Here is a 25,533-nt window from a genome sequence, read left to right as displayed (position 1 = left end):
AGTATTAATAAACCGAGTGTTTAGCATGCGGATGAGATAATCTCGACTTGCAAGTGAGCAAAACACCTTTTAACATCCGCCAAAGCAGATAATGAGACAGTCGGCGTGTGTCTGCCTGAATGTGCGTGTGTGTGGATGCAGATATGGAGAAGGTGAGAGATTAAAATCATGGCATACTGTAGATGAGGTGGGTAGGAGGGGGAGCCAGGGGTTGGAGGATGAAGACAGGAGCAGGATGCTATATAAATAAATAAATAAATGAATTAAAAAGCCAAAAGATTTCTGTAGGCTTCCGCGTAGTCTGTCAGCATATAAATTAATAAAGCTCCAAAAACACTACGCATATGTAATGAGGCGGGTGTCTGTTCAGCTTTTTTAAGACCCCCCCCTTCCCTCAACCCCCTCCCTTCTTAAGTCCATCCATAATTAATTAGCTGCCTCTGTGATGTGGGGACTATAGATCAGGAGGAGAAAAATAACACCCTAAATAATGAAGTAAAGCGATATGGGGAGCCCCAGGGAGGGATGAGATGGCATGGACGGCCACAGAGGAGTGAGGGGGCGAACTGGTACAAATAAAGGGACTGTTTTTGTGCGTGCGTATGTGTGTGTTTGTGTGCATATGTGTGTTACAGGGGCCTGACAAAGGGGTATATCAAGAATGTTGAATGCTCCCCCACAGCCTGTCGACATGCCCCCTTTGGGCTTTTATAAAGAGGTCTCATGTAGAAAACCAAAGACCTGTCTGCAACCGTGAACTGAAGGGTCCCCTCTATGCCTTGTTACAACCCACTATACATTAATATTATATCATAAAATATGACATTGGGTGGATCCTTTTATCTCAGTTGACATGGAGAGTCATATTTTTTGGCTGTGTGTAGCTCCAGTGGGAATGCAGACTGTAACCGTTTGTCATTTCTGTCATACATTCCCATTAAACAAGTGTTGAGCCATAAAACTGTAATGCATTCATACACTCTAAAGTAAATCAATTAAAGTGCAATGACAGGCAAGTTCAATCCACACCAAAAAACACAATTCCCAAACAAAAATGTCAGAAAAGATTCCCTAATTAAAAAAGCAATATCGTAACATGCCATAAATCACTATGCCAAACTTGAGACCACATATCCCTTTTTCCCTGTATACCAGCTGGCCAGCAGCCATGTGTGTGTTTCATTGAGCTTATGTGTGTGTGCCTCTTTGGGACTCGGCCACAGAGATGAGAGGACACAGACAAAAAAACCCTCCCTATTAAATCACTTGTAAAGGAGATTAGATGGAGTGTGTGCATGCGTGTGTCTATGTAAAACATAGACTTACATTTCTAGGATGTTGTATTACTGTTTGTAACAAACTGTAAACAAGTGTGCAACTATTATTTAAAGTGAATATCTATACAAATGGCAGGATGCGGTGCATATATGTTTGTATGTGAGAGAAACAGAAAGTGTGTGTGCGCATATGTGTGTGTATGAAAGCTCATTAGCAGGCAGAAACCAGAGAGATGTTCTGTGACCAACCAGACACTTTTGGTTGGAAAGGAGGGGGGGGGGGGGGGGGGGGGGGGGGAACAACTTAATAAGGCAGCAACATGTAGAACAGAGCAGGAGCGAGGGAAGAAAAGGGACTTTGAACCTTGAAAGGGACTGTGAGATTGTCCGCCCACGTACCACCGTTCCTAGTGGAGTAGTGATGCAGAGAGTGAGAGTGAGAGGAGAGGAGGAGAGAGAGGAGAGAGAGGAGAGAGAGAGAGAGGGAGAGGAGAGAGAGGAGAGAGAGAGAGGAGAGTGAGAGAGAGAGGGAAGGAGAGAGGAATAAGGAAGCACGGAGAGTAGAGTTTGAATTAAAACGAGTTGCAGGGGAACGTGTGACACAAGTGTTATTCAGCATGGATTATCAAAGTGTCACAGAGCAGCAGCTTGACTGAATCTACCTTCATATATGTTCCTCCTATACATACATGTGTGCTTTGATGTACCACCCAGGCATACATCCATGTTGATTTCATCTGCTAATCCCATATCCTTGGACTTACAAGCAAGCAGCCAAACCTACGCGGTTTATCCCACCGACATGTGCAGCACCACTATGCTTTAAAAAACACAACGAAGAAGGAGGAATTGAGAATCTTTTTCTCCTTATGGATTTTTATAGGCAAAAGAAGGTTGGAGGGGGCCCCTAGCACCCCGTTATCATCCTAACCCAGATATGTCAGCAGCCATCAAACTTAGTGCTTTTCAGCTTTTCAAAGACAAACCTTGATTTCAGAGGTGGATACGCTCTCTGTCTGCTGCCTGTATGGATCCTCTCTGCACACAGCGTTTCTGAACCAAAAATAAACTACAAAATTGATTTATTTTTATCAGAATTGAGTGGGAGCGCAGACCAAATTATTTAAACTTGCAGCTTAGAATGCAGTTTTGATGGACAACATTATTTTATGCAGCGCTGAAACTATTTTTTGTGGTAGTTTTGTGGGAAATGTTTACTGATTAGATTAGATAGAATTATAATTTTAACTATGCTTAAAGCAAACCCTACTTGTCATTCTGCTGGTAGTATTCCTTTAGAAAAGAACAGAAACCAGATGAACACGGACCAGAATCACACTGATTAATGCAACTAAGAAAACAAACAACAGAGATCTCAGTTTCTTCAATTCACAAACAAGGACCTGCTCTAGAAACCATCCCACTGTGTGAGAACATTGTGCTGTATTTACACTGAAACATCTGAAACAGGGGTGGGACAAAATATCAATAAGGCAATACATCATCCCCCTGATATGAGCGATACAACTATGGATACGCCAGCACCAAATACAGATATATCCTCCATGCTCCTCACTGTACCCCATGCTTGCTTAACTGCTTCTTAACCACCATGGGATCTCGAGCATTCAGCCATGCAGCCCCCCCCAGTTTCCTGAACTCCTTACCACTAACCATCCGTAACTCGGACTCTCTTCTAAATTTCAAATCCCGACTCAAAACCAAGCTTTTTAGAACTGCATATTCTCTGTAAACACCTCACATGTACCTTTTTATTGCATTTCACCCCTCCATTCATGTGTGCTTTTCATATTGTATAAATATGTTTGTTTTATTAATTGCTTTTTTATATTAAGGTTTTTATTATTGTTACATTTGTAAGATGACCTTGCGTGTCCTGTTAGGCGCCCATAAATTAAATGTATTATTCTTCTTCTTCTTAATATTATTATTATCATTATTATTATTAAACAGTGCAACCACTTATTTTACTTGATGAAATACATCTTTTAAATCATGTGTCACAGGAAACTTGACACAGAGACTACTTTGTTTAGAGGTCTGGCTAAGAAAAGGAAACTGAATAAGTCTGCTTCAGAGTAGCCTGCTATCAGCCACCAAATATCTCTTTTTTATAAATGAGGGTGCTTTGCATTTTAAAATAATGTGAAGCTTATAAGGCTTAACCTGTTTCATGGAGTTTAAGGCATTAAGTTCACACATTTCCAGCACCGGAATTCATCTTTGGTCGACAACATTTGCACCAGTGATCTCTGACCATCTTGGATTTCTGTAGGAGTGCAATTGGTATTAAAAATCAGTCCAGGCCACTTTACGAACACAGCATGGCAGAAAGCCCAACATAAAAACAGACAGTTAGCTGGTCTTGTGAGATTGGACAACGCAGCACGCTAAAGGCTCCCCATCTCCTCTCGCTCTCTCTATGCCTCTCCATCCCAGCAGGCGGTCGTTGTTTCTCATTCATGCTCTCTCTCTCTCCTTCTCGGCTCTGCCCGCACTTAAGAGTTTGGTTTCCTTCAGCTCACTTTGCAGTGTTATTGTTCTGTCACCCAACTGCCGTCATTTCTTTCTCTCAGTGACTCTGCGTTTATCTCTCCCTCTCTCTGACAGACACAGGGCCTGCTGATGAAAATGCAATATTCATCTGTGTTCACCATTAGGTGGGCTGACTGCTACAAAGGCTGCAGAAATTAAGATTTAATACAGGCTGAATAATTAAACCACTTGTGAGACCTGTGACTGGCACAAGCTGGCACAGATACTAAAACAGACACGTGTATGGCCTGCAAACCCGGTTTATCTACCATGTCACAGTGTTCCTTGTTTGTGACTGTGTTCTAACTTTACTTCACATTAGCTCTTTTATTAAGACACCAATGGTTCATCATGTATTCACTGCTGCAGCCAGAACTTTTGGCATAACGGGGGCGATACTCTAGCATCACTGGGCCTTGCTAGGGTGGCATAGGATTCCATCAAGGAGAGAATAATCTAGCAGCCCTGTTACACCTTACACGTGTGTTTGCCAGTGCTGAGCTCGACTCACTGCTTTACATTTTCTCAATGTCAAAGAAGGATTAACACTTCTCAACCAATTAGTCCAAGAAAGTGTCCTTCGGATCTGCATAAACTCAACACTTGAAGCAAGCCTCTTCCATAAATATAACTCTGTTGTCCTTGTGTAGTTGTCTACTAAGCATACTTCTTAGGGTACGACAGGCTGCTCTCTCCACAGTGTCTCTCAGCCAGGGCGACCCCCCCTCCCTGCCTTCTGTTAGCGAGGGATTGAGCACGATGTGGAGCAGGCTTCAAGAGCAAGTGAGGGAATTTTAGGTAAAGCTTGCAGAAAAAACATAAGGAAGGAGCTGGAGGAAAAGAAAAGAAGGAAGATAAGCTTTGGGACGGTGAGGCTAAAAATACCAGAGAGAGAGAAGGAGAGCTGAAACATCTGCATGTATGTGTGACAGAGCTCGCATGCGTGTGTAACACATCTGCGTGTGAGTGCGTGCAACAATGAGACGGGATCCAAATCTCTCCAGCCTTTTCTTTCCCTGATGCGAACAGTATGATTGCGTGGGAAGTACACACAAAGAGCACAGAAGTACGACATGTCTGAGGGGCTGAATTACATTACCAGTGCTGGAAAAATAAAACCCACAAGGGTTCGTCAATTCAACGCATTGTTCTCTATTAACAAATTAGAAGGATGTTCTAAAGAGTGTGCCAAAACACCTGAACAATCCCACCATGATTGCCTTCGAGGTAAGTTCCTGAGAAAGTTCACAGAAAAAGGGGAGGGTTTTCAGATGCTCCATGAGCAGCTACAGGTGGCCGACATCTACCAAACCAAACCAAGAGTCAAACATTGGACTAGCACAACACAACTTAGATCAATCTGGCACAAAAAGAATGCGGTCATCACCCCATCGCCTCCACATCCTCTCCATGTTCCCTGAATCTCTCTCTCCCTCCCTTCCCCCTTGACCATGGAGTTTTTTTGGAAAACAACATGCGTCACTCTGGATGTAATCTGCAGCTTGTTACTGCCAGACTTCTCTATTGCCTCCCTGCCCTTGTCTCTGTTTCTTTCTCTACTTTTTTTTTCCTCCCTCTGTTTACATCTGTTCTCAATTACAGCACCTCTGTTTGCCTTTGGTTTGTCCTCGGTGAAATAAACCAAGCTCTGGGAGGACTGTATTGTTTTGGTGAACTGCATGAGGTATATTACGGACCCACACCCCCCCGTTCTCTTATTGTTTCTTCTTTAAAGCACTGTTTAAGTTTATTAACAAGGCTTTAGCACGTCTTATGTTAATATTAAGAAAAACACCATGTTGGGGAGTGTAATAAAAGTGTTAAGCTATGATGAAACAAAGCTCAAACAAAGAAAAGCAAACACTTCATACAGAGATTAAAAAGGGGAAGTGGTGTGTAGTGTTACATGAGGCCCAAAAAGAAAAGATGAACAGAGAGGGAAGGACAGATGGACAAGAATAGAGTCCGTGGACCCTGAGAGTGAGGCCAAATTAAAAAAGACTTAAACAGGGCTGTGATTTGGGTGAATGTGGTGTGTGGGTTGAGAGGGGGAGGAAAACATTGAGGATAACATGGAGGGATGAAGAAAGATATCACGAAGAGATAGAGACACACAGAAGGAGGGAGAGAGGAGGGAAAAAAAAGGAAAAGGTGGATATTATTCAACCACTCGCCCACTCCAGCCTCGCGCTCACCCACGTGCCCCCCTGCAGCCTTCTGCCTGCTGGTTGTGCTTTGTCCTGATACGAACCAGTGACAGTCACACACACAGAAACACACACGCTAAAGCAGTACAGACAAACACACACATATACTGATGCACACAGCGAGGCCCCTGAAGCAGCCTTGGCCTACAATCTGTGGGATGTCCTTCTCTAGAGTGTGTCAGTTTAGTGTGTGTGTGTGTGGTGTGTGTGTGTGTGTGGTGTGTGTGGTGTGTGTGTGTGTGGTGTGTGTGTGTGTGTGTGTGTGTGTGTGTGTGTGTGTGCTCAGTGTCTGAGTACCAGCCAGGGTAACACAGTGTGCCCAGAATGTCACGGTCCAGGGCCTTCACACCTCCATCGCAAATAACCCTTTCAGCCATGGAGAGGGGGGAGAGAGTGTGTGAGTGAGAAAGGAGGGAGAGTAAGCGTGTGTTTCTGTGGCTCTTGAGAACATGTGGGTAGGTTGGATGCTAAAAGTGTGTGTGCTAGGTTAAGGTTTTGGAAAACAGACAGCACTTGAGGAAATGTATTCATGTGCACTGTTGAGAGTGGAGCTTTTCATCAAGCCTCTCTTATTAGAGTTGTGTGAAAAGACAAGTGTCATACACTCACATTGATTTGTGTAATTGGACACAGACAAGACATGCATAGGACATGCTCTGTGCTTAAAACATCTCTATTTATAGTCTCAATTAAATAGGAATAGGCATAGTTCAACCATTTGCCCTACCTACTGTCTTGCCAAAAGTTAAAGACGGATACATCTGTGGCAGTTCATGTAACTACAGCTAGCAGCCAGGAAGCTCAGTCATAGCTTTAAGATTAAAACAGCTAGCTTGGTTCTATGGTAATAAAACTGAATGCTTTATAACTCAGTGAATAAATGTTACATCTCACTGACATTCAAGGTTTTTCTGGCTAGGACCAGTCTCAGCTCGATGCCAGGCAACAGATCCAAGACAAGAATAGTCTAGCTCGTTTCCCCTGAAAGGTAAACTGTCTGTCTTACACTTTCTTAACGCCGTAAAACTTTGAGATAAAAATAATTAATTAATGAGATCAAGAAATGTCAGGAGCAGCTTCAATTTACCTTCTGACAGAGCTAAGCTATCTGTTATCCAGCTGTTCTGTTCTTTGTGCTAAGCTAATTGGCTATATCTATAGTGCATTATTTGGGCAGACATGAGAGTGTCAGCTGGAGGAAGAAGATGGAAGAAAGCAATAAGTGTGTGTGTGGGGCAGGGATGACAGAGGCAGGACAAGAAACAGGAGGTGTTGAATTTATAAAAGACTGAAAAATGCATCACTGGAGTCACAAATCCAACGCAAAGAGACGTCAAGGGACAAACAGATAACTGTAGAGGAGGACACTGTTTGAGACGCTACTGTGACTGAATGGAGTTACAGAAACAGGATACAGAGGACTGCTGTCTTACATCTGTTATTACTTCCTATTTCTGCCTTGACATAAAAACAAATAACAAATGGAAGATCATAGAGATGCTAGTATTTGTATGACAGTAATCACCTCTAAATGTTCCCTCAACTGGATCTTAACCCAAACCAAACACTTCAACACCTCTCACAAACTAAGACATGAACTTTTCTGTTATTGTGTTAAATCCAACATTTAAAATTGAGACAAAGAGAATGAACAATGGACGTGATTATAAAAAAAAGTGGCAGTAAGAGAGTTCAGTGAGGAAAAACCCGCCCTGTAGGCACAAATCTCAATCAAGTGAACTGCTGCCTTGATTTGCTGGAGTGAGACTGAGCCTCACTTTGCAGCAAAACAAACACGTAAGCATGTCTTAACATAGCTGCACCCAACCATCCCGAACCTTGCCTGGTACTCATCAAGGCTTTGGCTCAGAATAGACTTTCTCTCCAGGGGTGTGGAAGGAAGAAAATAAGGAGAGAAGGAGAAGGAGAAGAAGAAAAAGAAGAAAAAGAGAAACAGCATTCAGAAGAAAGGAAAGGTGAGACCAAAGGAGAAAGTGAAAGTTTCAGTGTGATAATAAAAGAATAAGACAGAGAAGATGTTCCTCAGTTCTGTCACTTGACCTTCCCTCTCTCTCCATCTTTTTTGTTTGTTTTTCTAATAAAGTAACTCTTACTCTCCTGCAATTTTCCGCCCGGTCGCTCCTTAATTCGAGAATTTGTTTGTTGTGCCATTGGAGGCATTGTTGATTCATGCATATTTGATTTGGAAATGTCACTCATTATATTTATTTCCTTCCTGTTTACTCCGTCTATCTGCTTCTTTCTCTTCCGTCTTTTTGTATCTTGACACAGTCACTTCACAATAACAAATGGCACTTTGCCTCCTTGGTTGGGTTGATTTTGTTTTGTTTTCCCTTTCCTTTATTTATTTTTATTTACTTTTGGGGGGGCAGTCGCAAAAAATGTATTCACACAATGTAATCTGGCCTCACTTACTGCAGATGGTAGTGGTAAAAATGTCAGGATGAAATGGGAGTCCTCCTCGGCACCACACACCAATCCTCTGGGTTGCTATGGTAACTCAAGATAAAGATACTGTGGAATAATTTGGGGATGGAGAAGAGGAAATGTGTGGTATTTGACCACTGAAAGTTGAGTATAGAAAGAGGTTTTGAATCTTTATTGTGCTCAAAGTATCAGTCTTTAGGGACTGTTGAAAAAAGGGGCGTGTACCATGTTTGTTAAAAAAGGTGAACTGTACGCACTCTAGGTCAGGCTGTTGGCCTTGCCCTTGATCTCCACTTTAGACTGTATTAAAAAAATGGAGGACAGGACAGCCCAAGTTGAAATACATGTCAAATAAAAAAAAATGTTCATTGTAATTTTTTCTTATAATTCCATTATATGTATATGTATATTAAGCTATTTGTGTATAACGCCATGACTGATAGTTGTTGCATCAGATTAGCAGACTAAGGAAGGACGAGAGGGATGACGTATAAAAAAAGAGTCACACAAGGGTCACTGAACTGTGTCAACTTCAAATCCACACAATAAGCTGTTAAGCTGTAGGCTGGACCCCACTTGAGAACTCTTTGCCATGTTATGAGTAAGTTAAATGGATGTTATGACTAGTGGTAGATGTAGATTCTGGTTGTGGATGATATGATATCGCCAGTGCAACATTTGAGTGCCATGCAATCGCTCAAGGCACTGAGGCTCCACTCTTGTGCTACAGGAGGTCTGGAAACATGTCGTCCATATTCATGTTAAGTTTATGTTCCCAACGTGCATGAACTTGGACATTTGAGTCCTGTTTCACCTCATTGTTCCACTGCCTAGTCAGTAAAATAGCATTCAGACCCCACAGAGTCAGACCTCTCATCCCTATGTGAAAACATCTATCTGGCCTTTGAACACAGCCTACCGATGAGACTTATTTAATCCTGTCTACTGTGTTCATCTGCAGGAGAGAGCAGCAAAGGTCTGAGTGAAATGTCTGCTATCAGGAGAGCTCATTTCACTCTTATGTTAAACACTGCTATTTGTATTCAGAGCTGAGCTACAGCACGCCGGAAAAAGGATCGTTTGAGGTCTAAATTAAGAGTTGCAGGCATATGTGTGCACACACATGCATGTCCCTGATGGCATGCCAACCCATCCCCACTTCAGCAGCAGATAAGAGGGAAAAACCATAAGGTGCTGAGGAAAAAAAGGAACATTTCAACCCTCATCCTCCTTTTTTAAACTATGTATAATCCACCCACAGACAGGCAAGGTGGAGGGAAAAAGAAGGATGAGAGAAAAATGAGGTGAACCAGCATCAAAATGGTGTGGGATGAGGTAGAGAGCAAGAGCTGAGCCCCAGAGAGGAGAAGGATAGGTCTAGCCTACAGGAAGAGCTGTACTTGTTGGGGCATTGAGAGCGCAACTAATGGATATGGCAGCTAGGAAAAGCATGATGAATGACTCTGTATGTGTGTGTGAGTGTGTGTGTTCACTTACATGCATGTCTCTGTCAGAATGTTTACACTTTAGTACATGAAATACACAACATATAGTAGCTGTGAGACTCTGGGTTTTGTGTGCGTGTTTGCGTGTGTGTGACAGAGCAGATGATGGATTCTCTAGCCGAGCATGTGGTCGGTGGTTTCTTGGGCAGACGAGGTGACAGGAGAGGTCTCTCTGTCCACATGCCACTGTCAGCCAGTCTGTCTATCCCTACTTCCTTCCTCTCCTCCTGCTGCCTCTCTCGCTCTAGCACTCTCTCAATCTTTTCATCATTCTCTCCACTTTTTGTCTCCTTTTCTTTTCACGCTGTCTCACTCTGTTTTATGCTCAGCCTGGCTTGCACCAAGTTTCTACAACAAAGTGGTTATATGGAGAGAACATTGAGTAGCAAGAGGTTTTCAAAAGGCCAACATTCAGGTGGACAGGTGAAGTCTTCACGTGAATACTTGACATTTCATCTGGTACTCAAGTGGAACCTCCTCTCTTATCATTAATCAATATCGACACATATTTTATTTGTATATGCACCTCCTGCTGTCCTCAGTTTTTTCTTTTTGTCACCGCAGGCCTTTCCTGTTTATCCATCCGTTGCCCTCTGGCCTCCCTCAGCTCAGAGTGTGCTAGCCAGCGCTCTCCCCATGTCTTGCAGATGGGCGCACTAATCCGCTAACATTAGCTCCGTGAGGCGTGAAGGCTGGACTTGTGTGTTGTTTCAGATGGGCATTGAGGCTGTGGTTTCGCATGCTAGTGTTTGGGATTCTGCACAGCTCCGGTTGAGAAACGAGATAAAGAGGAAAGTAATTGGATAAAGGTTGACCAATTAATAAAGGCCGGTGATTCAGGCCGGCCAACAAGGGGGAGGACTTTAATCTGCATAGAGATAACGGGGAGAGTCAGACCACAAACACCGGGAGATATGCTGAAACTGTGTGTATGCGTTTGTGTGTTTGTGTTAATGTTTGTGAGGTATCAATCAGATAAAACCCAGGCATGACTGTCAGTCACAGGGGAGTGCAGTGGATTTACATCCATAACTCCACTGAGGAGCTATGCGTTTGACTTCATTTGTCTGTGCCTGTAAATGTATGCAAGACTGTGCTTGGTGTGTGAGAGAAATAAAAAAAAATAAAAAGAGAGAGAGAGAAAAGCAGGGTGAAAACATAGCATGCCTGTGTGTCCATCACTAATATCCCTGTACATACCACAGCAGTTGACAAACACTTGTTATGCCTGGCGTGTCGTCCACTGTAGCAGCAGCTCGGAGAGATTGATATTAGCTTTTATGCTAATGCAGCATTTGGCGATGTAAGAACAAGGCAGTATTTCCATCGACAGCCATTCATCCCGGCCTGCTTATGGCCTTATGGGCCACGACAGAAGTATTGCTGCACAGTACACAAGCTGTTGTCCCTGTGCCAAGAGCGCTATCAACATACAGACAGCAGACACACATAGCAGGGTAAATGTGAGGAGACCCTGAGGCGATAGCCATAGAAGCTGTGAGGGTAAAAGTGGTTTATGTGGCTGCACAATTAATGCAAATGTCTCTAAGGAATGTTTATATGTGGGAGAAAATTACTAAGCTTACATTGTACCACCAAAGCCACAGTGAGATAGTAAGATCGGCTGTATGCAAAATACGAGTTGTGTAGATAATGTACAAATTAAAGAACGTAGATTCAGCAAAACATCGGATCTCTTGAGCAGCATTTTGGACCTTTTCCACATTTTGATAAGGAAAAAACAGAAAATGCAGTGCAACTGTAACAAAAAAAAAAAAAAAAAAGCATAAAAACCCTCTGTGCGAATCTTACCTCAGAGATGTTGACACGTCCCCTCTGGAAAGAGCAGTCATTGGCATTCTGGGTGCACATGTGGCGGTACTTGCACCAGTGGCATGGGAAGGAGCCGTTTACACAAGAGAGGCAGCTAGAAACAGAGAGAGACAAGAGAAGACAGACCGGGAGTGAGTGAGGCCCACCTGTTTTTAAACTTGAGTCTAAATTATTCATCTCACCACATCGTCGCTTCATTTGACAAAACAGGGTGACAGTGCAGAGGAGGACAGAATGAGTTGGTGTCACATGGTGAAGTAGAATGACTGACTTTAAAGCATTTATATATCAACTAGGTTATAGATTTGCTTCCTATTATAGGAATCACTGCAGAGTAGCTCAATACTAAAAACAGACTTCAGCTATTAGAGACTGCAGCTTCATTTAAGAGATGTACTGTTTGCACATTCTTTGGCTGATTCTTGTGAAGCATTTTTGAAGATCTGACCTGCTGATTATTACCAATGTTGGCCAATCATAGTTCTTTCTTTAGAGACTTATAATTACCTGTAAAACTTTAATTCAGTTTTTCATTAAACACTTACTGTTCCCAACCAGAAACATTTGAGCTATCAAACCCTTTATATTCCCATATCCCTCTTGTGTTTTCCTGCCATTTTTATGGTGGAAGTGTCTTTATATATGTAAAGTAAAATGAAACAAAATGTATCAATGTATCAAATAATTATTTTCTTCAATATTTTCCATCTGCACTTATCCCCAACTGCTGAAAAATGTTAACTAACCCTGCAAGTAAATTAACTAGGTGGCTATTCCAATAGGATATTGCTTGTAGTCTCTACCTGCTGCCTCTCTCTCTTTCACTGCCTCATAATGCAGCTGCAGAGATTTTCTCAGTTCTCATATCCATTAATTATCAATATGCATTAATCTATTCTCTTTACTGTAACAGTGATCCATCTCACAGCAGGTCAAAGTTTTTAATCACATGCTCTCACGCTTGGGTTTTATTATTTAAGTGTCCCACCCGACGGAGAATATTACTGGAAATTGAATGTATTAATTGTTCAACACACTATGCTCTCCCAGGCCCCGGGGAGCAAGTGAGAGAGGGCGCATGCATACGGTACGGAGAGCACAAACACAAAACAAAAACTGGTCCTTTATGATGAGTAGTGGAGCTTTTTGTAACTCTCTGGGTTGTCAAATAAGTGCAAGAAGTACACACTGCAGTCTTTGTTCACATAGACACACAGTGACAGCTGTCTCAAATGAACCAGTCCTGCAAAGGTCCAGTGTTTTAGTAGATATATTTTCATGACTGGACAAAATCATTGTGCCAGGAAACAGTCTTTCTTTAACCCCAAGAAGGTCATTTTTTCTTGCCTTGCTACCGTTTGTGTACACTCTGGCGAACATGTTAGTTTGTGTGCGTGTCGCTGTGCATTAGTGTTCTGTGTTTGCTGTGTGTGTGCATGAAACATGCAGCTTTGTGTTGTAAACTGGATGGACACTGAATTGGATGGCTCATATCAGATCAACTAATACCCGTGCCATATTTTTAATGTCTATTATCATCCACTGAAAAATCTGAACTTTCCTTACCCTGTCTGGAATCCTGTTTTCTTCCTCTTGCCTTTCATCCCCCCATCTTCTATCTTATCTTTCAGCTGTCTTAACCTCTCTCTCCCCTGACTTACTTCATTCATCACTACCCCCGGTCCCATGTGAAAGTCAGCACTTGCTCCCGCTAAATGTTCAAAGATCTCCGCACAATCATCCCCCTCTTTGCATATATTTCTACCCTTTCTATACCGTAGCTGTATCATTCTCTTTCTCTATTCAGCCTTGAGCTTCTCGCTGTCCCTCCATCTCTGCCTCCCTCGCTCTATCCATCCCTTTCATTCGTTGCCTTCTCATTTTAAAAAGCTCTCCCCCTGTTCTTTGTCTAAAGCTCTCTTTCATCCACAGGGCTAAGAGCGCTCCACCATTTTAAATTCACCTGCTTTAGCTGAGGAGAGGTGCAGATAGACAGGCTGAAAAGAGAAAGATGGGAGACAGTGGAAAGGGAAAGAAAGAGGGAGAGATCAAAAGAAGGTGGATTTCCCTGAGAGAGGTGTAGACGCCAGGTATCGTGGGAGAGAGAGAGGGGAAAAGAGGGGTATAGCCGGCGGGGCGGTACGCGGGAGTCTCATGGGAGGAGGAGGAAACATTGGGTTGGAAGTTGGGAAGTAAGAGTGTGTTGTGTGTGTGTGTGTTGTGGTGTGGTGTGTGTGTGTGTGGTGTGTGTGTGTGTGTGTGTGCGCGCGCGTGTGGGGACCTGTAGAGGGGGGAGCCAGACAAGTCCACAGTTTATGAACGTGGCCTCATGTTATGGTCCCCATTCAGCCTTCTACCGATACACACATCACTTTATGTCTTCTTAATATAACTAACATCATTGAACATTACCGTTAATATCCAACTAAGAGATTTGTTTCACTTGATTACAGAGAAATTCTTCAGTGTAACTGGTGTTAGATATTATGGTTTGGTGGAGCATATGGTTTATTGGGAAAATGATGAATTACTATTAATAAAGCCCCGGTAAGCAAGGATCCATAACAATAAAAGAGCAGACAGAAGAGCTACAACAAACAGCCTGATTTGTATTCAACCGCATCTGCCAGGCGTGAATTTGTGTCTGTCTGAACTGCTATAAGCACACTTACTGACAAGCTCTCAAGTGTGTTTAAACCCGGTTGTAAAATGCCAACCCGCTCCCCCTCATCCGCATGAAAATTAGAGCTTCAGCTCTTGAGCTCTGCGATGGAGCCTGTGCACGATTCCATCAAACCCTGACGTGGATTCATTTGGATCAATTAGGGCCGCTCGTTTGTCAGGTGCACACTTAAGCGATCGTTTCCAGCCCGGACCCCTCCCTTCCGAGCGAGATCAGAAGCTGGAGCTTAATTCAATCCCACTGCCGCTTTAATTGACCAATTTAGCATTGTGCTGAGAGAAGCTGTCCATTTAGAATGAGGGATGTGCGGCTTAGGAAATAACAGGCCTCTTAATACCACACGAGAGCAAATAGGAGATTTGTCAATGTTGCCAACAAATGGAGGGAAGCGATTAGGCTATGCTAGGTTAGGCTAGCATACAGTAGATTGACTCATAGAGCAGACATGAGGGTTTCTGCTTTGTGTTGTGTCCCAAGTGAGAGAGTCAGGATCAGATGAAAGGGCGGTCAATGCTGAACAAAGGAGCAGATGACATTACTGATGCAAAACAAATGAACACAAGGCAAGTTAGCCGAGCTCTTTGTGTGGCTTGCTGGTGTTTGCAACAATCGCTATTTAAATGTCAAAGAGTCTTTTTTTCGGTTTGGGGCCCACCAATGGATCAGCACTCATCAAAATACAGTACAACATCGACTTAACACAGCAGGTAACCAGAGCCCAATGGTGAACAGTACATTGTATAGAAAGTAGTTCAAACCCAAACACCCGTCAACACATCTGTCACTGAGCCCTGATAACTACTTCCATCTTAGCTTTTATGTTTTATTCATGTCAAATCAACCTTGTTAGTGTACCAGTGACTTTGAAATAACGAGGAAAATATCAGCAGGTAACCAATGCCAACTTTCTATGACTTTTATGATCACGCCCTTTGAAATAAAAGACGGTGCCATTATGTGTGCCACCTAGGTCCAGCATTGGGCCCTGTCTGACAACCCCCTACTGTTCGATCTTTGGTTCATAGAAGTAGCTCAGGGCCCCCTGTCTATAGCAGCCTTAGGATCTCCAAAACCTCTCTTTTAGCCCAGGCAAAAACCCTTTAAGAATGAGCCCACCCAGGGCCATTTGGGGACGTTCGATAATTCTTATTCTCTTGTCCAGGGGTGGGCTCTCTTTTTTCAGACCCCCCAGTATCTCCTTATACCTCCTTCCTGTCACTCGCCATCACCCACAACCCCTTGGAGGCTTGAAAAGCTGTAGACACGCTTCCCGTATGGCCACGCTTTTAATGCTAATTTAATCCCTTCATATTCAGATGCTAATCGAGCTATGCTAGCGTTGGAGCAGTACTGTTTTATCAGGCCCCACACAATAGGCTCTGATTCCTCCTCTTCTCGGTCAGTTTGGAGTGCTTAATACAATCCTCTCTCCTGGTGAGCTGCGTTTGACACTTCTGCACTTGGCAAAATGAGTTATTTATTGGCTACTATTCATTTCAAAGGAGTGGAGGTGAATAATTTAATGGTCCTCATGAATGGTCTATCCTATCATTACTGGATCCATTTTCAATTTAAGAGGGGTTGATAAAAAGAAAGTAGTTTTTATGCACATAATTTATTAATACATGTCTGAGTGTTTAGTTGTAACACTATTGTGCGATCTGAATCTGCAGGGCCAAAATGGAAGCATTATGTGAAAACAAAACGCTTCAAATTCATCGTACAATTCCTTATTTTTTCTGGCTTCACTCTGTTTCTTTCCACCTGTAATTCACAGCTTTCTACATCCCTCTTAATAAAAAAACCTCTTTCTATGACATCGGGTACAATCTTGCTCCCAATTACACTAAAAGCACCCTCAATCACACAACAAATGACCCACTCACTGCCCAAGCCGCATTAACCCTACTGAGAAAAGGTGCTTCATACTGCTTTATACAGACAGTTAAACCCCAATTCATTGCCAGACTATCCTCCCTATCTGTAATAAATGGGGGGCTGTGGAATGAGAAAAAAGCGTATGGAAATATTTAATTAAGGAGCAATCATGGCCGTGGGTGATTTTCTATTTCAATCTCGACAACTCTTAAACTGAAACAGTGGGAATTCTAATTAGATTAATACCACTATGCAAATTTATGGCATTTTTGAAAGGCAAGGGCCACGACGTAATCAGTTGAGTAAATAAGCAGGAGGGGTGTGTGTTTTTTGGGATGGGGGCTGGGTGTTAGTGGGTGAGTAGAAAGTATTACGAAATAGGAATGGCTGATGCCATGCCAGGGTCATTTCTTATCCTACTGAGCATAGTTTTGAATAATAACAGTATAGGTGCATCTAAAAAATATATAATGTTGTGATAACATTTATTTGTTTTATATATTATATATTCATAATAACACTGGCTAGCAAACCATTTGGTTGTTGTTTTGGCGCTGTGGGCAGGAGACAAGTCTTTATTGAAAAGAAATGGCACCCTCAATCATCACAGACTGTGGAAACTTTAACACTGGACTTCAGACATCTTGGACTTCCAAATGAAATGCAAAATGTTCTTTCATGTGAAAAGACGGCTTGACGACAGGGCAACAGTCCAGTTCTTTTTCTCCTTAGCTCAGTTAAGACACATTGTCTCTGGTTCAGAAGTGGCTTAATTTAAGGAATGAGACAGTTGTAGTTTGATTCCTGAAGAGGTTTATCTGGTGGCTCTTGATGCATTGACACCAGCCTCAGGCCACTCCTGGTGAAGCTCTCCTAAGCCCTTGAATCGACTTTCTTGACAATCCTCTCAAGGCTGCGGTCAACCCTGTTTGCTTGCGCACATTTTTCCCTTCCAGTCAACTTGCCATATGCTTCAATACACTACTCTGTGAACAGCTGGCCTTTTCTGCAATGACCTTCTGTGGCTAACCCTCCTTGTGGAGGGTCTTGATGATTGTCTTCTGGACAAGTGTGACCAGCGCCCCCCATGAGGGTGGCTTTGTGTATTGACCAAGAGATACAGGTATATATACTGAATGGATTGTGATTGACTCAAATTCTAAATTATATATTCTAATTTTCTGAGACTTTTTATTGTACATTTTACTCATTGTTTGGCCATCATTTTCAAATCCAATAAAACTTCAAACATTTTAGTTTGCATGTGATGAGTCTGGTCACTTTCTAGAAAAACTAATCTGAACTGAACTGAACAATAGTTTTTGCGATGCACCTGTTAGCCATATATATGCAGAACCAACAGGATAAAAATATAGGTCTATGGGAATTCATGTAGGTGGTTTCTGCTCAGAAATGTGTTTCTGCATGTTCTGAAAACATCTGCATCCTTCAGTGTGTAAAAGACTGCAGTATTTACAGCTTAAGTCCATTAGAGGACAACTTAGCTCTGAAAAGAATAACCAAGCTTTCTGGAAACAGGGCCTCACATGAGTCTGTGTGGGCCTGAAGTCATTACAGCAACCACATTACCAGTCTGATCTCATCAGATGCCACACACTGACGTCCAGAAGGCACAGCGGGTACAAGGGCTGGAGAGCTAGCGCCAAATGGGATTCTTATCTCAGCATCTCTCGTCGCCATCAGAATCACTGCTGAGGATGCGACGTGCCATATCTGTAACTTGATTAAACGTGTCCATTACATCACTCTAAGGCTGTATTAGATCAGCACAGGGAGCGGATTTAATCAAAGTTCATTGGGCTAATACTTTAAAATGGGCAACTCTCTTGTCTACGTCACTTCTTACACTTGACCTGTGAGATCATTGCTATATTAAGATCTGATGATGGTACATTGAGAGCATGTAGCATCTTTTCAGTAACATGGTATAACTACCTAAGCTTTAAGCAATTAAAGTTTACAAATTTTGCACCAAATGTGAGATGTAGCCATGACAGTAAGACACACTAGGAGTTCAAGCAAACATCACAAGTCCTCATGGGAGATGAATTAACTGCAAGTCAGCAATGTAAGTAACCACATCCTTAACCAGCTGAGCTAATTATCTGAGTTGCAGCAATCGGTTCTCTGTATAAGGGCAAGGACAAAGGGGTTAAAGGTGAGAGTTGAAGACTAGGTGTCCCACACATTCAGGGCTTCAACAAGCTGTAAGTGACAGAGCGGAGAGAGGTGTGGCTCTGCGTGTCTTTATCTACAAGCGTATGTGTTTGCAGACAATCCTCGAAGGAGGCTCATCTAACATCCAGAGGGAAGCAGGGACAGCGCCCCGTGGTGCCCTCGGGGCCTCAAAGCCATCTGCCACACCAAGGCTAATACCCCAGCAGACGTTTCAGCCTCCCCTGGATCAGCCGAGGATGGACAGGAGGGGAGGGTATCATGTGGGGCAGGGTGGAAGAGTTAGGAGGATTCTTTCACCTCGGTGGGGTGCGTGGGGTTCGTGGTAGGAACAACCTAAGGGTGTGGCTCACTAGGTGGTGGAGATTTTCAGCAGAAGGTGGATTAGGGGAGGCAGTGGAGTGCGACTGAGATAGCTAAGGGCATCTAGAGTGTGAAGGAGACTAAGTAATCCGGAAAGGCACAATTCTCTGTTTGATGTGTTACAGTGTCACTGTGTTTGTCTTTTGCTTTCTTGTGTTAATAATTACCAGAGTGAGGATTAAGAGATGGAAAATGCTGGCAGAATTGGTTTTGAGGTATCAATGAGGTCAGAGTCTGTTATTTGGAGAAATTATGGTAGACCATGACATAATGAATTATTAATTGTAGTATCATTTGTGTGCGTTGTGGGTTATGATAATAAGATTTGAATTACCATCTTATATATCCCAATCGTTTTCTCATATGTGGCACGTTCGATTTTTTTAGCCGTATGGTAACACAAGCCTGCTGTGGAGGTCTGTGGGGGGAGGGATATTTGTGTGCGTGAATGGGTGTCTAACTGTATCTCTCATAGACAGTAACATGTGACAGACGCTCAAAAGTTGGACAGAGGGGCCATCTCTTCAAAAAACAAGAGGGAAAGACTGAAGAAGGACAAAAGATACGCAGATGTGTCCAGAAATATGAAATTGTTGTAACTCACGACTGATGGACGCTGCAGTTGTAGAACACAAAGTCCACGCTGGCAAACTTCTTGCCTGTTTCCTTGGATTTCAGATAAAGCTTCACCACCCGCTTGTCTCCTAAAGATATAGAAAATTACAAACATTTAGAAGTTTTCACTGAATCAAAAAAGCTTTGAAAACACAACCAAAAAGTGACTGATACATTAGATGTCGGTTAAAAAACTGTGTTTGTCACACCCTAAATATGAATACCACTTATATGACCTCCACAGATGCACACACTCACACAAAGAAACATTGTAGCCTAGCAACACTTCACTCATGTCACACCCACAGTGGGGTGGCTTTAAAAATAGCAGCACCAATCAGTGTTTGGATGCCGGAGCTGATGAGAACTCGTAATGGGGCATAATGGGCTCCGCTGAAGAACTACTGAGATGTCGCTTTGAGGAAACTTGGAGTGCACGGTCTGACATGTTTTCAGGGCTTTGAATGTGAATACCAAACAAGTTTTTATTGTCTTTGTGGCTTGACAGAATTGGACATGAAACGGGTGCATAATCTCTGCCAAAAAAAAAGAAAGAATAAGATGCTGATATTTTTAAATATAACAATAAACTACGCTGAAGTCAAGGCTTTGAAAAGAAGTTAGGAGCATAACCAGTGTCTGTTAGATAGAACAAAATACAGAAAATGAAACTGACAACAGTGCATAATGCATGATAATGGAGATTCAAAAACAGTTCTATTTTCAGTAGATAAATGTGGACTTGCATTTGGGGCTTTGAAAAGGAACGGGCGAGCCTTATTGGTGTTGACAAGGTATTCTGAATATAGACACACTAAGCAAATCATCCAGCGCGATTAAAATGCTGGTCTGTTAGACTTCTCCAATTGTAACGTACAAAAGACCTCTCAGAGGAGACACATTAGCTCATGGTGAAGAACATGGAAAATTAGGTGCTATAGTTAGGCGAGGGGAAGAGGAAAAGATGTGAGGATGACATAAAGAGGCAGAATAGTGTGCTCAGAGAAAGAGCAATGAGCAAAAACAACTTAAGACTGTCAAAAAGAACATTTAGCACCCGCAAGCATTACATACATCAAGCAAACCTCACATATCCACACCCAGCTACCACGCAGTGATCTCACTACCCTGATGACTTCATCACCCATCGCCCGCTCTGTCCCCACCTTTGTTTCTCGTGATCGGGATGACGTCCCGGACGGAAGGAGACATGCAGAAAATGTGTCCACCCTGGATCCGTCCCTCCGTCTCCACATAGTCCTCGAAGGAGCAGTTGACCCCCGCTGAGAGGTCAGGCACGTTACGAGCCTGAAGGACCAGCTAGAGAAAGAAAAAAAGAGAGGGACAATCAGTGCAAGATCAATGGAAGGACATGGAGAACATGGATTGTTATAAGATATGACATGAGGGTTAATGGGTGCTGGGGGAAGGAGGGGGCGTGTATGCCTCGGTGTGACAGCAGAGGGAATAAAGGAGGGTGGGTGCTTATGTGAATGCGTCAGTCAGTGCAGCTATTTCAGCAAGGTTAATGTGTACGAGTTAATGTGCAGAGAGGAAGTGAGGCAAACTGTAATCAGTCAAACCTATGTGGTACATTGAGGAGCTGCTGACAGAATGGGAGCGCTCTCACACTTTTAAAGATTTGAATGACAGAGATGAGTCCAAGGAAGCAACCGCTTAATTAGATGTTGAGGTGCAAAGCTTGAGAATATCATGACTTCTCCAAAGGTTTTCATGAGTTATAGCAAATGTGGCAATGACACAAGAGCCAGTTACAGCCACAGTGTGTCATGTGTCTGCTGTTGTTACCCTTTTCTGTAACAGTCCAACATTAGAAAACAAAAAACATCGACGGGAGGAAGAAGACAGGAAGAAGATTTTAACGTAAAAACAAACAAAAGAACAAGCTGCTTCACACTGTAGAAATTATACTACTGCTATGAAACCACAAACAATTTATAGTTTTCTCCTGATGTGATGTGGAGTTGCCTAATTGGATCTTAAAAACAGTTGCATCACTGCACTGTTTTGTGCTCTTTTAAATTTGGGTGGAAAAATATTTTTTTTTTTAAGTGTTTCTTAAGAAAAGTTTATTCATGCTTCACTGTTTGATGTGTCTGCTGTGCATCACTGTAAATGCATAAAGATGTTAATACTGCAAAGAAGCAACAGAGTTTTTTCTCACACTCATCTTAAAAAGATGAAGTGAAACACACTATGAAACAAACTAGTTCCTTAGTTCCTATCTCTGACAGCTGGGAGAACCCTCAGCCTATAAGTCACAGTCTTCATGAACTATAGTTTACTTGAGTCTCTATGTGGTTTTGTTGTTTGAATGCTTGAACTTTTTACATAATAATCGTGCTCACTGACAAAAGAAGACATACCTGGACTTCAGACATGGTGACAGAGATGTTTTTGGGCTGAACAGTGAGCTCCACACACTGCCTTTGGTCTGATGCAAACCTCTGGGCCTCTCCTGCTCGTTCACAGCGATCCTTTCGTGAGCATCTAGAGGAGCAGAAGTGAAAGAGGATGGAAAGGGGGAGATGGAGGGAAAAGAGAGATACATGGGGGAGAGAGTGCAAGGGAGGGAAAGAGGGGAAGAACGGATGAGTAAGAGGAGAGAGGAGACAAATAGTGTGAGGAACTGTTAAGCTAATATGACAATCATATTAAGATGACAAACATGCACAGCCATCACCGTCACAATGAAATGGGAGCAATAATACAAGACAAATAGGCTAATAGCTTCTCCTGCCATTACTGTAGGCCTTTATATCATTACCTTATTGGCTCTGACATTTGTGCAACAGTGGCTTAGCTGTACGAACACCATGTGCACACCCTCATCTTTTCAGTTTACTGCCCCACCCAATTCAAACTTCTCTGAGGATATAGGGGCAATCATTAAAGTTTCCCTGAACCGTAAAAAATGATACAATTCCTGCAAGCGGCACATCAACGGGGTCAGCAATTTCCCTCTGCTTATTACAATCCGACTGATCGTGCTGAAAATCAGCATATAGGCCCATATTGTAGCGGTTTTACTATTAGCAATTCATAATGCATTAGCTATCACTTCACCTACGCGCTAACAACAACTGGTCCCGGTGGTGAGAGGAAAGTGCTGATGCAGCGCTCTGTGAGGCTTTAACAATAAGAGGGAAGCTGAAAAAAATGCTAACTGCCTCCTTTGCTGAGCAGTTCTGCACCCGCTCGTTTAGTTAGCCTTCAGTTGCGCTCAGCAAGAAAAAGCTGTCGCCAACCGCCCCCCTGAGAGTCACTTAAACACACACACACACATATGGACACACACAGTGTAGAGGTATGAGCAGAGAAGCACAGAGGTATGTACACGTTTTCTCATTATGGAGCTGTTTTCCTACCCCTGTTTCTCCAGTGTGCGACTGTGTGAATTGGTGTGAATGATGTCTAGAAACACATGGGCATAGTGTGCATGTGTGTGTTTGTCTGTGTGTATTCCCAGTTCAATTCCACTGTTGATTGAAACTACCATGGCTCTTAATAAGATGTGGCTAACAGCACCATAGGGCAGAAAGAAGGCTTATAAATAATTTGCCTGTTAATATTTGCCCATTTAGTCTGCAGGGGCCTTGGCCAAATTTGGCAACAGCATCAGGTAAGAAATGAGCAAGCTGCATTCAAGACGCAAGGTAAAAAATGTGCCCAAATGGAAGGTTATTACTGATTCAAGCCCATTAAGATTGTGTGTGATTTCTATGATGTGTGTGTCTCCTCGGAAATAGAGGAACACATTTGGAATATGTGCATGCGTGTGTGTGTGTCTTGGGGAAAGACAGGCTGGTGATATGTTTCGTGAGTTTAATTAACACAGAGAGATGGCATTATGCCAAATGCTTGAGGTGTTCCAAATGTGGTTTAACATGCTGTCACCTTTCAATAACACATAACTGCTTTCACACTCCCCTGTGTGCACACACACCCTCAAGTCAAAGGGAGGAAATGGTTGAGTTACATACAGAAACTGTGTTACTAAACCACACAACACTTATGAGTGATTAGATTTCTATTCTACAGCTGGCAACAAATGTCTACTCTCACTGTTTGATATCTACTGTAACATAACACTGCAATCTGAGAGCAAACACAAGACCTGGTCTATAAACCAAACACCAACACCAGACATGACTAATCCTTAATCTGCTGCCAAAATATTCCCACTTGAGCATTTAAAAGCACACTTGTGGCAAACCATGTTAACAGCACACACAAAAACAAGCTAAATACCACCAAGATAAATGGGTGTGTCGGCGATGCAGACTGCCAAGCTGTGTTGTTATTTATGTGCTATTAACAGGTTTAGCCGGTTGACAGGCTTACACAGGATGAATGTATCTTTCATGGCAGGGAGCTCTCAGGTTGTAGTGCTTAGATTTCCTTCTATGAATCATGATCATGTGACTAATTAATAAGTGTTGGGGGAATTACGGTAAAGCTGTTACAGCGAGTTAAAAAGAAACAGAATTCTTTGTAGGACAAAAATAAATGTAATGTTTAAATAATCTGAAATTCAAAGAAATCTTTGAGGACCAAGATTCAGAAACTTTAAAGGCTCTTCCAATAGGGCTGGGTATCACCAGGTCCCTCGCGATACGATACTATCACGATATTTTGCCCACGATAACAATACTATCACGATACAGCGATTCTGCGATAATCTATATATCGCAAGAAATATCATCCACGATATATCACGGTATCTGTGTCACCGAAGAAATTCAGAATTTATTGACTGCACTGAATCCATTTCACAGGAATTACAAAACATTGTCAATCAGTTTCACATGAACGACAGCCAAGTAAAACAAAGTATCTACTGCACATATGGTCTAAGAGAGAGGCTCTCAATAGGCGTCCCCGGGCCGCTGGCCGCCTATTTATGGCCCCCGAACTGTTATTCCTTCACTATACGTTTTGGTCGGGTCAGCACATGTATACTACGACTTGTCTTCATGCCAATGATACGCAGACAGCATGTTACTGGGTCACTTAGAGTTAACTGTTGCTAGTGCAATTTTCAACTTTCACTTTCGTTTTTGGAGCAGTTCCCAAATTGCAGCTGTAGGAACCTAGAATGCACGAAAATTGCGTGTTTTAAGTTCGCTGCTGAAAGGATTCGACGGTGCATCTCACATGTTTTTCTCTGCTGTTTGCTAATCCAACGCCTTGCATCATTTTCTTTTTCTTCTTCTTTTTATTTCATTTCAAAGAGAACTCTACCACAGCACCCACTCATAATCATGCTAAGCGCCATCATGTGGAGGCTTGAAGTAGTGGCTCTGTAAATCAAAATTGTAGCAGGCTTTTGTGAGAGACTCTGTTTAGAACGGCTGTATGTTTATTGTTTAATCGATATTTGGCGCCAGTGTATCGATAATGTATGGCAAGACGGAATCTTGCGATATATCGTAGTATCGATATTTTGGCACACCCCTATCTTCCAGGCTCTATATTAAAAAGGATGGTAGAAGTCTTACTATGATACTCTGGTTTAATTGGATAATATCTTGGAAATCTCAACTAGCAAATAGAATCTAAACTCTACTTTGAGGTGGATTTCAAAATCAGGAATTTGAATTCCTAGTATGACCATCTGGTCCAGGGCACGAAGTGTAACTGTTCTGGTAAGGGCTACCATCCCCCGACACATACACCTAAAGCACCTTAGCTCCTCTACCACAATGATCTAACAGTACAATCCCAATGTGAGGCTGCATGTTGGGGGTCACTTGGGTGAAGTGTGGTAATGTGTGCATGAGTGTGCAGTACTTACACATTGTGGAGGACACACCATCCACAATGAGGGTCTCTGGAGCCCAAACACTCCCCACAAGTGGTGTACTGCTCGCAGCTCTCCACCGGAACTCTCACCACCTACAGGGAGAAAGAGGGGGTAAGAGAGGGAGGGGGGAAAGGGGAGGGAGAGA

The 25,533-nt window shown here is 42.7% G+C and overlaps 1 protein-coding gene across 1 annotated transcript in view; it reads right to left on the bottom strand.

Annotated features, from left to right (window-relative positions):
- plxna1b (plexin A1b) overlaps nt 1-25,533 on the bottom strand; it is a 213,408-nt gene that overhangs the window by 69,327 nt on the left and 118,548 nt on the right. The window contains 5 exon segments of the mRNA XM_034684651.1: nt 11,806-11,920; nt 19,551-19,650; nt 20,728-20,881; nt 21,949-22,072; nt 25,380-25,480. Coding sequence (XP_034540542.1) covers nt 11,806-11,920; nt 19,551-19,650; nt 20,728-20,881; nt 21,949-22,072; nt 25,380-25,480 — 594 coding nt within the window.

The sequence above is a fragment of the Notolabrus celidotus genome, chromosome 1 (genome assembly GCF_009762535.1).
Source record: "Notolabrus celidotus isolate fNotCel1 chromosome 1, fNotCel1.pri, whole genome shotgun sequence".
NCBI lineage: Eukaryota > Metazoa > Chordata > Actinopteri > Labriformes > Labridae > Notolabrus > Notolabrus celidotus.
This window is presented reverse-complemented; position numbering and strand designations above follow the sequence as displayed.